Source organism: Hyperoodon ampullatus, assembly GCF_949752795.1.
Source record: "Hyperoodon ampullatus genome assembly, chromosome: 2".
Classification (NCBI taxonomy): domain Eukaryota; kingdom Metazoa; phylum Chordata; class Mammalia; order Artiodactyla; family Ziphiidae; genus Hyperoodon; species Hyperoodon ampullatus.
The window spans coordinates 11,780,290-11,795,077 of NC_136915.1; the positions used below are offsets into that span (position 1 = coordinate 11,780,290).

General features: G+C 45.0%; 1 protein-coding gene across 1 annotated transcript in view; it reads left to right on the forward strand.

Annotated features, from left to right (window-relative positions):
* LOC307063653 (forkhead-associated domain-containing protein 1-like) overlaps positions 1 to 14,788 on the forward strand; it is a gene marked incomplete at both ends in the record, with an annotated part of 92,838 nt that overhangs the window by 23,244 nt on the left and 54,806 nt on the right. The window contains 1 exon segment of the mRNA XM_079719882.1: positions 6,689 to 6,959. Within this exon segment, the coding sequence (XP_079576008.1) occupies positions 6,689 to 6,959 (271 nt within the window).

Sequence of the window (14,788 nt, forward strand, 5' to 3'; positions counted from 1 at the left end):
CGGGCTGAACCCTTAGCATCCTACTGAGACAGAACCCGGACCCGGCCAGGAACCGGGCCGCGTCCTGCTTCCTCTGGCAGACCACACCCTTTGTTACCAAATCAGAACCACGTTGCTCCTTCTCTGAACTTAGTTGATGATCATTCATTCATTCATTCATTCATTCCGTCTCTCTATCTGGCAAGACCGAATTGAAGCAGGCCAAGTCTAGGGGTAGCAAAAGCTATTTGCAAAAATCCGGCTGTTTCCTCATTAGATTCTATTTCCCATTTTATGGACTGACCAGGAAGCTGATTAGAACTTGAAAGGAAAGGAAAATCCGTAAGATTGAAGATTTACAAGAAAATGGGAAAATTAGATGGGCCAGATCTCCTTTAACACAGCTGGGAAAACCCTAAACGAATGGCTTTTCTGAACAGCTCAAAGGGACTTAATTCTTTTAAGTTCCAAAACCTAAAAATAATGTATAACTTGGCGGTTCTGTGTTCTAAATGTATAACCCTGATTTCTCACACTGAAACCCCGTACATGATTTACCCTTTTCTTGGGGACATAGAATTATTACCCGTCTCTGAGTTATGGTGACACCCCGGGAGCTGTTGCGATAAAGGCCATTTGTCCTGGCACCATGTAGCCCCCTCTCCTGGCTTCTGAGATCTACTGGCCATGTTTTCTAGTCTCCATTCTGTCTTTCCAGGTCCATGGCTCCTCCATGCTGCGGTCAGTGTGCCTGCTCGCCACCATCACCCCTACCCCCCAGGCACTTCCATACTGTGGGAATTAAGCTCCACATCTATGTATGTTAAATTCTTCTGTAAGGAAGCCAGTCTCTTCTCCCTCCTTTATGTATTTACTCACTAATGTATCTATGTTAGTATGGACCCATGTATACTGATTTTACACTTTGAGTTATAATCCAATACTCATTAACTCATTCATTGCTCAAATTCTTCCAGCCTTGGCCACTGGGAGCTCTTTCAGGTTGGTTGCTGTGTCCTTGAGCATCTCCCCACCTTTTCATTTGGGGCACTTCCTTACTCTCTGCTGTTACAAGATGCGCCAGGCTTAGCATGTATTTTCCCCATCCCAGCCCCAGAATCAAAGTGCTTTTTATTTACACTCCATTTGCCAACCATTCAGCTCAGTCAGCGAACACCTACCATGAGTAGTAGGCACTCCGCTGGGTGCCAGCACAGCCAGCGATTGGCTGGTAAATATTTAATGACCAGCTCTCTGGGAAGAGTAAAGTACATGGATGCATAGCATAAGGTTTACTGATATAAAGAATGTGTAGCACAGTCTTTCCATGTAACAAGAAATACAGTACTCTTTCTTGTAAATTCTATATAGCCAGCTGATTCTCACAGAATGCTTTCATTGACTTTAGCCGAACTCTTGTATCCATAGCCAATTTCTCATTGCATTAGACGAATGAGAGAGTTCCCAACCTGAGCACTCGTGGGTATTTTTGGATATTTTGGATTTATGAATAATACAAGTGAAAAAAGAAAGACGTTAGAACTTCACATGTTCATCAGTGACATGAGTGACTTTGTTGCTGCATCAGATAATAATTTTCAAATACTCGAAGAACGTTTCCTCAATTTTTTTTCTATTCATAACATAATGGCTAAGACACAACATGCTTTTGTGTAATCTGCATTGTTAACATTTTCTCCATTACCATCTTAAGTCTAGGCAATCAACAAAACAAACAAAGAAACAAAATCAAACTCTACATGAACCACCATTATTAAACCTATTTATAAAATTTTAAAAAATCAAGCCCTGATTTATAGCATTTCCTGATTTCTATGGTGTAATACGCCCTCCACGGTCAATTTCAAGCTCCCGATGACACATCCCTGAATACAGAGATGGAAAGAGAGGTGTGGTAACACATCACTGTGTAGCATTTCCAACAGACACATATAGTAGAGTGAAATAACCTCAAGAGCATAGGTAATAATAAAATAGAGTAAAATAATTAGGAAAGGGTGAGTTTTAAGTTTGTATCACCTTTGTTTCTGATATAATTTAATTGTAAATTTATCTAAGTTAATTCTTATTAATGGCTGTGTTTATCAACCAGTTGGCAAAATTCCTAGACATTTAACAATCGGTTCTCTGGGCGGGTACCAGCTGGCCCCAGGACTCCTCTGGTACAGCAGTAAACATACCACAGTTCTTCCCGGATGGAGGCTGGGGTCCTCGGAGCTGCTTCCAGGGCGTGGCATGTACCAGATGAATAACACTTCCATAAGACAGTTTTCACTGTTCCTAGAAAATCCCATTTCTAAGTAGCCCATGCGATGTCTTGTGGTTTTTCACACCATCTAATGTTCATTTCCTTTTTTTAACTCGGAAAATATCCTATCATTCACTAACCAATCATCTAAGATCCGTTTGTGAGTATGGAAAGCAGGTAATAAATCATGACTTCGAGTAACCTAGAAGTCCTAAGAGCACAGGTATTGGAGTCAAATAGTGTCACCACTTCCTGGCTGTGAGACCTTGGGCAAGTCATTTAACCTCTCTAAGCTTCACTTTCTTAATCCACACAATGAGGGGTAAAATGCCTCCTGCAAGATTATTCTGGAGATCAGATGAGATGACATGCATTAAGTGCCAGCACAGTCTGTGGCACATCTGTGGCTTCTCTACACAGTGGCTCATAGCCGTTGTATTGTCCACAATTACCTACAAATGGCAGAGCACATAACAAGCTCTCCAAGGGCAAGGTCTAAGTTTCCACCTTCTCTGCAGGCTCCAGGGCTTCCTGGCAGAATTCATGTGTACTGTAGGCACTCGATGTGCAAACTACTTCGAATTTTTTTTAGGGTCTCCCGTTCAACTTATACTCTTTACAGGGTTAGAAGCAGATATTGGAGAAATAACACAAAGAACAAGTAGATAATTTGAAAGAAAATGGATAGTGACTTCTTGAGTAAATCATTGAACCGTGTTTATTAAAGCTAATATAAATTCAGCCGTGGATGTGGTCATGGTTCATCCAGGTGGTTGACAACCTGCTATTTTAAAGGTAGTATGGAAAAGAAATCAGGAGTATAACATATGCTACCTCAAAAACAAAACAAAAAACCCAACCATGGCAACATACCATATGGTGAGAGAACAGACACAAAGAAAGAGAAAAGGCATTAGTGTGTATTTTTAAACTAAAGTTTCTAAAAACAGACTTGGGGACTTCCCCGGTGACACAGTGGATAAGAACCCACCTGCCAATACAGGGGACACAGGTTCGAGCCCTGGTCCGGGAAGATCCCACATGTTGCAGAGTAACTAAGCCCGTGCACCACAACTACTGAGCCTGTGCTCTAGAGCCCACGAGCCACAACTATTGAGCCCGTGTGCCCCAGCTACTGCAGCCCATGTGCCTAGAGCCCACACTCTGAAACAAGAGAAACCACCGCAAGGAGAAGCCCATGCACCACAACGAGGAGTAGCCCCTGCTCGCCGCAACTAAAGAAAGCCTGCACATAGCAACGCAAACCCAACACAGACAAAAATAAATAGAATTAAATCTAAAATAAATAAATAATAAAAACAGACTTGTTGATAACTGACATTGACCCCATGCTTCCTGTACAGCCCAGAGCTGGCTTTTAAATGTGAGTCTTTTTCTTATGTTTGCTTTTCTCCCTGCCTGTTTCATTGTAGTTACCATCAGCAATTTCTGAGAAAACCTTGACCTTCCCTGTGATAGAGCAAGCCGGCAAACTAGAGAAAACCCACTTTAACCATCCAACTAAAGCTACCCGCAAGCAACACGCTTCAGAGAAAAAAAAAAAAACTTTAGTTTTCAATTTTTAAACCCGAAGAGCTTGGAGTCTGCTGCATTTACACATCTTTGGCTCCTTCCCCATAGGGGCCCTATCGTTCGGGCTCTGTGTGCTGCAAGCGACAGAAACCAGCTCTAGCGGCCTCAGGGATGGAGCACTTCAGGGTAGCACCCCAGCCAAGGCTCAAAACCAGCTTCCTTATTTTCCCCACCATGTTCACAGCAGCATAGTTACAATAGCCAAGAGGTAGAAACCATCCAAGTGCCCGTGACGCTTAATGGATAAACAAAATACACTCTAAACTATATGATGGAATATTATTTAGCCTTAAAAATGAAGGAAATTCTGACATGTTACAACATGGATGAACCTTGAGGACATTATGCTAAGTGAAATACGCCAGTCACAAAAAGACAAGTACCATGTGATTTCACTTATTTGAGGTACTTGGTACTTAGAGTAGTCCAATTCATAGAGACAGAATGTTGGTCACGACGGGCTGGGTGGCGGAGGGAATGGGGAGTTGTTGTCTAATGGTTAATAGAGTTTACGTTTTGCAAGACGAAAAAGTTCTGGAGATCCATCTCACAGAAATGTGAAAATACTTAACACCACTGAACTATTTACTTTAAAATGGCTAAGATGATAAATTTTATGTTGCAGGTTATTTACCACAATTTGAAAAATAAATAAATAGCTTCCCTCTCTCCATGTCTGGGCTCCACTCCCTCATGCTGGCTGCATTCTGAAGTCCCACCAGGTCACTCCAGATCCTGGTGTCCAGCCAAGTCTTCTTGGGTCCCCTTGGCTCTGATTGGATCACTTGCCCCACCACTGAACCAATCAGTATGTCCAGGGACTGTGACTGGTTGATTGCTTAGCCCCACCCACAGCAATGGGCCAACAGTATAGGAGGGAGATTCTTGGAACTTCCAGAAGAGGCGGGTGGGTTGCGGCCTGTCCACTAAGGCAGTGAACCACTTGAGGCATGAGATATGAGCACTCCCTTTAGCACCCTGGCCGTTAGTGGGCAGTGAGGCACATCTACCTGAGCATCCCAGCACAAAAGGGAATTCCTCCACACTACCCGTGGTCTCTAGATTTGTTTTCTATCAGTCGGGGGTAAAACATATTCAAATTTCCCCCTTCCCACCTTCAGCCCTTTCATTCGATAAATCTTTATTAAATCGATGAAGAAAGGTTGTAGGAATGATTGAGGCAAGACAGCCCCAGAGGAGAGGACGGGAAGGGATAGGATGGATGGAGAAGTGAGTGCAAGGCAGGAGCAGGACACCTCAGTTTCTGAAAGGAGAGAAAGGAAGAAAGCTTAGGTGGAGACCGAGGTGCCCACAGTGGAGAGAAATTCGGATCTTCACATAAGGTAACAGAGTTCTGGAACAGTGCCAAGTCCGTTCCCGAAACAGGTTTCAACGGGGCCGGTGTCATCATAAATGCTGGGCCAGGTGTCGCCAGGCAATTGGAGTTTGATTTTCCCGAACAGTGTTCTCCCTGACTCCAAAAAAGTCTTCAGGGGAATTCACCAGATTCTTGACTTGGCTGGGAAAGACTAGCTAAAAGACTGGTTTGGGAACCTGAGTGAGTGGAGAACGTTCCTCTTGAATACAATCCAGCTGGAGCTATAGGAAGTTCTGTCTGCCAGTGCTCCTATTTCGGAAGCATTCTGTCCTGTTTCTCATTATGTGTCTGCAGTCTGCAGAAAGAGAAACGTGACTGCCACAGGCGGCAAACCTTTGAACTTAGCTTCTTCCTTGAAAAGTGTGTTTTTTTCTGCCAAGAGACTGGGGGCGGGGCAGAGAAGGGAGAGAGAGACAGAGAGGGAAAGAGCTTTCCAGAACCCCAGTCCCACCACCCTCTCCACCACCACCTGAGCTTGGTGAAGTCCTTAACCTCTCCAAGCCTCATTTGTAAGCTAGGAATAAGGAGAGCTCCTCCCCTTCAGGGCTATCGCGAGAAATCGGTGAGTAATTACAATAAATGGTAGCATTCACGATGTCACGGTTTAACCACTAGGCTCGGGGAGGGACGGCCACAACAGCATTAACCAAGACAAAGCCAGGTGTCAGCACCTCTCAGCATTTGCTTCTCCCCGTGTAGATGGATTTTGATGTGCTCTCTAATGAAAGTAGCTACAGACATCTTCCGCTGGATCAGATGAAAAAAGGTTCCCTCGATAGATATTTATGGAGCGTCTGGCAAGAATCAGATGTGGCAGATGTTGAGGATCACAGGTTACTGAGCCAGTTGGGGTGCGAGCCAGTTGGGGTGCCTTCCACCCCAGAGCTCTCGGCTTCGGGGAACAGGTGGAATGGGAGTGCCAGGGAGACACACAGTGTAGATGTGTGTGTCCTGGAGAGCTGGGCTTGAATCTCGGAGATGTGTTCATTCATTCTTTCAACCAGTATTTAAGGACCTACTGTGTATGTGCCAAGGGTTTATTCTAGGAGCTGAGGATACGGTGCTGAGCAAGGTAGACAAAAAGCTGTCAGCCTCTCAGAGCTCAGAGGTGGCGTTGTACCAGCTCAGATGCTCACTGCCAGATCTGTGATCCTGGGAAAGTCACTAGGTCTTGCTCAGCCTCGGGCTCATCACAGAGCATCAGGGGTATTAAATGAGGTAATGCATGTGAATCTCTTGACTGGGTGCCTGGCACGAAGGCTGCACCCAATAAATGGTGGTGCGATAGTGTGCAAGGTGACCCATGGTGGGGACCACCATCCCAAATTTGGGGAGAGTCTGGGAAGGCTTCCTGGGAGAAGTGACTTATATGCCGAAATCTAGGGCAGCAATTATGTCGCTGGGACAGAAAGGTGAAGACCACCCCAGCTGCTTGTAACCTCCCCTGACCCTCTTGTCTGCCCCTGCAGGTCTCCTTCCCATGCGTGAGGGGCCCAGCACCTTGGCCAAGGCCACAGCCACCTTGGGCCACCCAGCAACTGAACCAGTCACCCTCACCACCACAGACCCCCTTCTACCCGGGCATCTGGCCAGCGCCAGTGCAGAGGAGCTGGTCGCAGGGGTCCCCCGAGCCCCCCATGGTCCCACCAGCCTCCCACAGGCAGCCAGTGAGTGCCAGCGAGAAGATGTTCTCCATCGAGGTGGACAGAGCTGCCCACAGCGTTCCCATCGTCAGGCAAGGTACTCATGGGTTCTTCCTTGGCGGCTTATGGGAGGGGCTTTTGCTAGGAGGATGGGTCTCAGTTTCTGCTTTCCCCTTTTTTAAAAAAATTTTTATTGAGGTGCAGTTGATTTACAGTGTTGTGTTAGTTTCAGGTATGCAGCACACTGAATCTGTTCAACATATACATGTATCCACTCTTTTTTAGATTCTTTTCCCATGTAGACCATTACAGAGTATTGAGGAGAGTTCCCTGTGCTATCCAGTAGGTCCTTCTTAGTTATCTCCTTTATGTATAGTATTGTGTATGTCAATCCCTCTCTTCCAATTTATCCCTCCCCCCTCTTATTCCCGGTAACCATAAGTTTATTTTCTACATCTGTAACTCTATCTCTGTTTTGTAGATAAGTTCATTTGTACCTTTTTTTAGATTCCACATATAAGCAATATGGTATGATATTTGTCTTTCTCTGGCTTTTGCTTATGTTCTCTGGTTCTGAAGTAGAACATAATCAAATGTGAAAAAATTGGGATAAGCAGAAAGTTAGAAAACAGTAAAAGATAAGCTGTCACCCTTATCACCAGAATTCTCCCTGTTGACTTTTTGGTACAAACTCCTCCAAGACTGTGCTCTGCCCATCTGCACACGTTAGTACCTCTCTGGTGAGTGTGTGTGTGTGTGTGTGTGTGTGTGTGTGTGTGTTTGTACGTATATATGAATATCTATGAATGTGTATCAGAATCTAAATTTATATACTTCGACTCAGATGTACAGACATATTGGTAACTGAAATCCCTCTTGCCTTAGGAGGTTTTTAAATATTTTATTAGCATTTTACAGGTAAGAGGAGACTGAGGCTTATGGAGAAAATTACTTCTCCGGAGGTTATGTATTCAATCTAATCTAATCTAACGCTTTTCAGTCAAATTTACGGCTGGGTATCTCAGTGACTGTCACTCACAGCCTGGTCACTTTGGGGACACACAGCCATCAGGGTTTCCTTCTCCCCGCCTCCCCCCCAGAAGGCCTCATGGCATTTGGGGAGGAGACTTCCTGTCTGTCACCATCCTCTCGGCCTTGCCAGCCTTACTGGCAGAGTAGCTGGGTTGACTTAGTCCCTGGCATGATTCCCAGGTTTCTTCTGTGGCCACTGGTGTGAAGGTCCCATTCTCTGTTTTCTGCGTCCCAGCCCCAGACCCCTCTGAGTCCCCAGGTCTCTCGATGCCTCCACACCCTTCCCTGGTCTCACTCAGGACCGCTCACCTAGTCACTTCCCTCAGCCATTCAAATAATAGTTATTATTCTGAAATATACAGACTAAGGAATAAATGAAAGGTATCTCTGCAGTTTACATCATCATCATCATCATCTAAGGAATGCTCATGTACCAACCACCCAAGTTAAGAAATTACTCAGCCATTTCGCCCCAGCATTTTAATGTGAAAACTTTCAAACATACAGCAAAGCAAAAAGAATTTTACAGAGACAGCTCTCCTCCTAATTCTACCGCTAACACTTTGCTGTACTCTTTATTACATTTCTGTCTACCCATCCTTCTTGTCCTGCATTAATCCATCTTATTTTTTGGATGCATTTCAAAATAAATAGCACACATCTGTAGTCCTCCCCATAAATGCTTTAGCACATATACCATTAACTAGAATTCAACATGTTTTGTCTCTTTCATGTAAAATGAACACACAGTGTGTATTAGTTATCATGATTGCATAACGAATTCTCCCCAAACGTAGCAGCCTAAAGCAAAAATCAAACATGTGTTATCATCTGTACGGTTTCTGTGGGTCAGGAATTTGGCAGCAGCTTAGCAGGACGGCTGTGGCTCAGGGTCCCTCGTAAAGCTGCAGTCATCTGAAGGCTTGACCTGGGCCGGATGATCCACTTCCAAGACGGCGAGCTCACATGGCTGTCAGCAGGAGGCCCCGGCTCCTCACCACATGGGCCTCCCCAGAGAGTGGCTCGAGCGTTCTCAGGACACGGCAGCTGCTCCTCCTGAGCAAGTGATCCTGGAGGACAAGATGGAAATGGCAACATCTCTTATGACTAAGCCTCAGAAGTCATGCTCTGTCATTGCTGCAATATCCTGCTGGTTACACAGGGTGTCACCCTCCAGTGTGGGAGAAGACTACACACAGGCCTGAAGACCAGGAGGCGGGGATTATCAGCAGTCATCTTGGAGGCCGGCTACCACAGCCTGCCCTTGGGTCCTCAGTGATTCACACTCCTCCTCCTCTCTCCCGACGCCCCCCAAAATCTCACCCCAGTAACAGCATCGGCTCAAATTCCAGAATCTCGTCTAAATCAAGTCCAGGTACAGATGGGGCTCATGGGTGTAGTACCTTAAGTTCAGCTCATCAAGTACTACTTCCAAGAATCTGAAGACCTCTGAACAAAGGGTCTGTCCCTCACACACCCAGCACATATTGGTGGGACAGACATAGCATAACTGCTACATACACTCCTCTTCTTCCAAAAGAAGAAAAACAGGAAACACACAGGAGTCACTGGCACAAAGCACTTCTGAAGTCCAGCTGGGAAAATATCGGCAGTTCCTTGACTGGGCTTCAGTCCAACTCTTGGCCAGAAATGACTTTCCAGGGCTCTTGGCTCTGCCCGCTGGTCCCTGAGTTCCGCCTTCTGAGTCGTCCTCCCTTTCCTAGGAAAGGTGTCCCATGGATGTGGCTGCATAGTTTTATAGCCTGCTTCCTGCCTGTAGAAGCTTGGGGGTCCAGACGCTTCTTTTACTTTTGTGGGTCTCTGTCAGTCTGAGTTGGCAGTGCTTCTTATTGGGGTTCATCCTATTAGGCAAAACCCACGCCCACAGATTTTTTTGTCACAAGCCCTTCCACCATGGGCTTCTGCAAAGACTGACAAAGGACCGAAGCTTCTTAGAAGCCCAGTTCTTTGACCGAAGGGTTCTCTTGGACACTGCCCTGGATCTGTATTCTTAACAAAGCATTTTACAACCACACCCTCAGCTTCTTCTCTAGACTGTGTTTTCTTGAGAGTGCCCTTGATTTGATCTTTGCCCAGAACCTGTTTCTTACATTTCATTTGCCGCCTGGAGAGGCAGGGAATTTTCAAGCCCAGAGCATTGCCCTGGTTTAACAGCCCTTCCTTTAACTGTCTCTCCCCCTCACATTTCACTATAAGTAGCAAGAAGTAACCAGGCAGCACCTTCCAAGACTCTGTCTGGGACTCTCTTTAGCTTGACCACTCAGCCTCATCACAAACATTTTCTACCTTCCTCATGACCACAGGCAACGTGTTAGGAAACCTTCTGCCACCACCTAACAAGGATCCCTTAACCCCAGTAACATTTTCCTCACTTTCCTGGAACCCTTCCCTCACTGCCTCCTCAAAGGCCATCGGGCTTCTACTAAGACTATTCAGGCTTTCTCAAAGACTCTTGGCCAAAGTCCTCCAGCTTCTGGCCACTGTTCCATCACAAACCACTCCACATTGTAGGGTTTTTTTAAATTTTCCACCACTCCTGGTGCCCAAACCTGTATTTGCTACTTATTGTTGCATAACAAATTACTGCAGGATGTAATGGCCTAAAACAACAGTAAACATTTATTATCTCATAGTTTCTCTGAGTCAGGAATTTGGAAATGGCTTAGCTGGGTGATTCTTGCTCAGGATTTTTCATGAGGTTGCAGTAATGGTGTTGGCTGGGGCTGTGGTCCTCTGGAGGCTTGTCTGGGGCTGGAGGACCCATCTCTAGGATGGTTCACTCACATGGCTTTTGGTAAGAGGCCTCAGTTCTTCACTAAGTGGACCTCTCCTTACGTTGCTTGAGTATCCTCAAGCTGCCAGCTCCTCCAGACAAGTGGTCCTAGAGAGTGAGGCAGAAGCTGCAATGTCTTTTATGATCTAACCTCAGGAATCAAACTGTGTCATTTCTGCAATATCCTTGGTTACATAGAGAAGCTTTGTTACGGACTGAATTGTATTCCCCCAAAATTCATATGCTGAGGCCTCAATCCGAATATCGCAGAATGTGACCATATTTGGAGATAGTGTATTTAAATAGATGAGTAAGTTAAAATGAGATGATTGGGTGGGCCCTAATCCAAGGGCTGGTGTCCTTGTAAGAAGAGAGAGAGAGACGCCAGGGATGCACGTGCACAGAGAAAAGGACATGTGAGGGCACAGCAGAAAGGTGGCCATCTGCAAGCCAAGGCGAGAGGCCTAACCCTGCCCACACCTTGATCTTGGACTTCCAGCTTCCAGAACTGTGAGAAAATGAATTTCTTTTGTTGAGACCTCCTGTGGTGTTTTGTTATGGCAGCCCCAGCTAACTAATATAAAGTCCATCCAGTATTGGAGAGGATGATGCAAGGGTTTGAATACCAGGAGACAAGAATCAGTGGGGCCATCTTGGAGACTGGCTACCACACCATGAAAGGTGTAGATCTTGAGTGTGCTCATTGAGTTTTGACGGTCGTGTACACCTATGTAACCCAAACTCCTATCAAGATATAGAACATTACCATCACCCCAGAAAGTTCCCTCATGTCCCTCCCCAGTCAATTCCCAGCCCCAGGCCCCAGAGGCACCCACTCTTCTGAACTCTTTTCCCGCCAGGGATTAGATATTCCTGTTCTAGAATCTCAAGTACACAGAAGCATGTAGTACATGTTCCTTTGTGGAAGGCTTTTTTCACTCAGCATAGTATTTCTGAGATTCATTCATTTTGTTGAATGGATCATGTTCTGTTTTATGAACATATATACAGGGTTTTGGGGGTTGTTTTTTAATGCGTCCTTTGGACACATGGCACATGGGCTGTTTCTTTTCTTTTTTTCACTCCGCCATTTAAATTTTTCCACTGTAATCACCGGTTTCTCCAGTGCCATGTTGAACTTGGGGCTTCTCTAAAGGACTTGCATCCCCCCTGGAGAAATGAAGGATGAGTCGTATGGCTTAGAGTCCCTCACATCTACCTGGGCTCTATCTCCTCAGCCTCTCAGCCAGGTCTCATGTTTCCAAACATTTGCCCTCGTTCCCCTGACACTTTCCCCGTCCTCAGAAAAGGACTTTCTTCCCGTGTCATGGGGAGTTCCTTTGTGTCTGGGCCTCTCTACTCCACGCTTTAGAGAAAACTCTGTGCTCCAGTCCTCCATGCTGTCTCTTGACAGAAAACACCTCTTTTTAATGGTTCCGAGAAAGCTCTTTCCTCTCTTAGCAAAGCTGGGCTCTTCCAATTAAATTGGTTTACTGTTAGACTGTCACCTTGCTTTAGACTTGAAAAATTCTATTTGAAAACCCAAAGCCAAGGATTTATTTACTGCAGATCAGGTCAGGGTTTCTTAATCTTGGCACAGTGACATGTGGGTCGCATAACTCCTTGTTGTAGGATCTGTCCTGTCCACTGTAGAATGTTTAGCAGCATCCCTGACTCCTACCCACCAGAGATACCAGTAGCAACACCACCACCACCACCACCCCTAACTGTGGTACTCAAAAATGTCTCGAGACATTGTCAAAAATCAAAACATCATTTTGCCTGGGGGAAAAATCACCCTGTTCTAGTTAATACTCATCCTTCCTTTACCACAAGGCAATAAAACGTCAGCTCCAAGGCCAAATCTTAATGGCAAAAGCTCATGGGAGGTGGGGAAGAATTACTGAGAAAAGAAAATATGTGGGGTGATTTATTAAAATAGCATCTTGATTCATATATATATATATATATATATATATATATATATATATATATATATTCCCAATAATGGGATCATATGAACCTAACATAGGTAACCTTCTTTTTTTTTCTTTTTTTGGCCGTGCCGCTCAGCTTGCAGGATCTTTGTTCCCCAGCCAGGGATGGAACCTGTGCCCCCTGCAGTGGAAGCACAGAATCCTAACCACTGAACTGCCAAGGAATTCCCTACCTGATTTTTAAAATTCAATAATATGTCATAAACATGTTCCCACTTCAATACATTGACTGCACAGTGGTTAAAAGCATAGGCTGTGAATCCAACAAACTTAGGTTCATCCCTTGACTCTACCACTTACCAGCTGTGTGTCCTTGAGCAGGTGACTTGACGTCTCTGTGCCTCATATCTCTCACCTATAAAATGGAGATGGGAATAATAATGCCTATGTCACTGGGTTGTTATGAAGACGAAATCGTATCCTGCCTGTAAGTGCTGAGCACAGCTCCTGGTGCATAGCGAACATTCAGTAAATATTAAATTATTTAAAATTTTAATATTTAAAATTTAAATTTTAATAATTTAAAATTTTAATATTTAAAATTTAAATTTTAATAATTTAAAATTTTAATATTAAAATTTTGAATTATTAAAATTTAAGTTATTACCTAACCATGATTGTTATTTAACTTTTATTTACAACCTACAATGTCTGAAAGACACAGTCCAGGTGCACACATACTGCCCCTGCTGCAGACTGGTGATTATTGGAGTGCACCAGGACAGCTGGGGGTTGTTAAAATATTAAAGTAACTCCCCTGCCATTTGGCCAACAGATCATGCACGAAAATTCTTAAAGTGCCTGCATCCCCATATCCGCCGTCCCACCGCCCCAGCCCTCCCGACCCTCCCTGGGGCTTCTCCCCACTGGGACCGCCGAAGGATCCAGCAGCTAGAGTTAAGCCAGTTTCTTCATACATGGCCCTTAGGTTCTTTCTGATAAATAACAGTAGCCAGTAAAGAAGTTTGGGGCGGGTGAGGGGTAACTGCTCCAGCACCTCCCTTCCTGGGTGTAAGGAAAGCGAGTCTCAGAGCAAATTCTAGACCCACAAAGACTTTGAGTAAACACACCTTCCCCAGTAAAGGGACCCCATCGATCAGCCTGTTCTGTAAGTTTGATGAAGTCCCCCCTCCGGCCATCATCTTGCAGGGAAGCGTCCCTCAAGACAGCCACGACAGGGTCGCAGAGGCAGCCGGAGTCACCCCTAGAGATGGCATCAGACGCCAGAGCTCTAAGCTGAGACTGGACAGGGGCCCAGTTAGGGTCAGACCCCGAGGCCCTCCCTGGGGACACAGGCAAGGCAGTACCTTCCTCCAGTGGGAGCCGATTTCTTGAGGAATCTGAAAACAGATCAAGTCTTCCTCCTGAAAATTCAGTTTCCAAATTGAGATGCACAATCAGTGTAAAATAAACCCCAGATTTCAAAGGCTTCATGCCTCGAAGAAAAAGAATATAAAATATCTCCATATTTTCTGTCGGTTACGTGTTGAAATGATGTTTTTTTAATGTATTGGGTTAAATAAAATTGATCATTAAAAAATTCATCTCTTCTTTTTACCTTTTTAACGTGACTACTAGAAAATTGAAAATTGCGTTCTGTAGCTCCCCTTATTTCTCTATCAGGCACTGCTGCTGTAGTCAGTTAGGACTTAGCTGCTCAGGATCCAAGAGAGTCAGATGGGGGCAGTGAGCTTCAAATAAAAGTTTTCTAATCATGGACCTAGTTGGGGAGGTGGAGGGAGAGAAAGTGGGCAGCTGCTGAAGTTCCAGGCCCTTGTGTTCCTCGCGCCCCAGGAAACACTGTGGCCAGGGCTGCTCATTCAACACGCAAGGCTGTGCATTCTCCAGGCACCACAGGCCATCAGCTCTGTCCACTAGAGGTTCTGGGGTCCACAAACAGGTTTGAGACCTGGCTGGGGGGCAGGAATCTTTGACTCTAAAATGCATAAATAAAAAATGCAGAAGCAAAATGAATAAATGATGAATGTCCACAAACATGACAGTGCGTGCTTCATTCATCATTAATGTTAATACTCATTAAAGTTTCATCACCACTGAAAACAATTTGTTCAGTTTCTCACTTCACAAGAAGATAAGAATGTG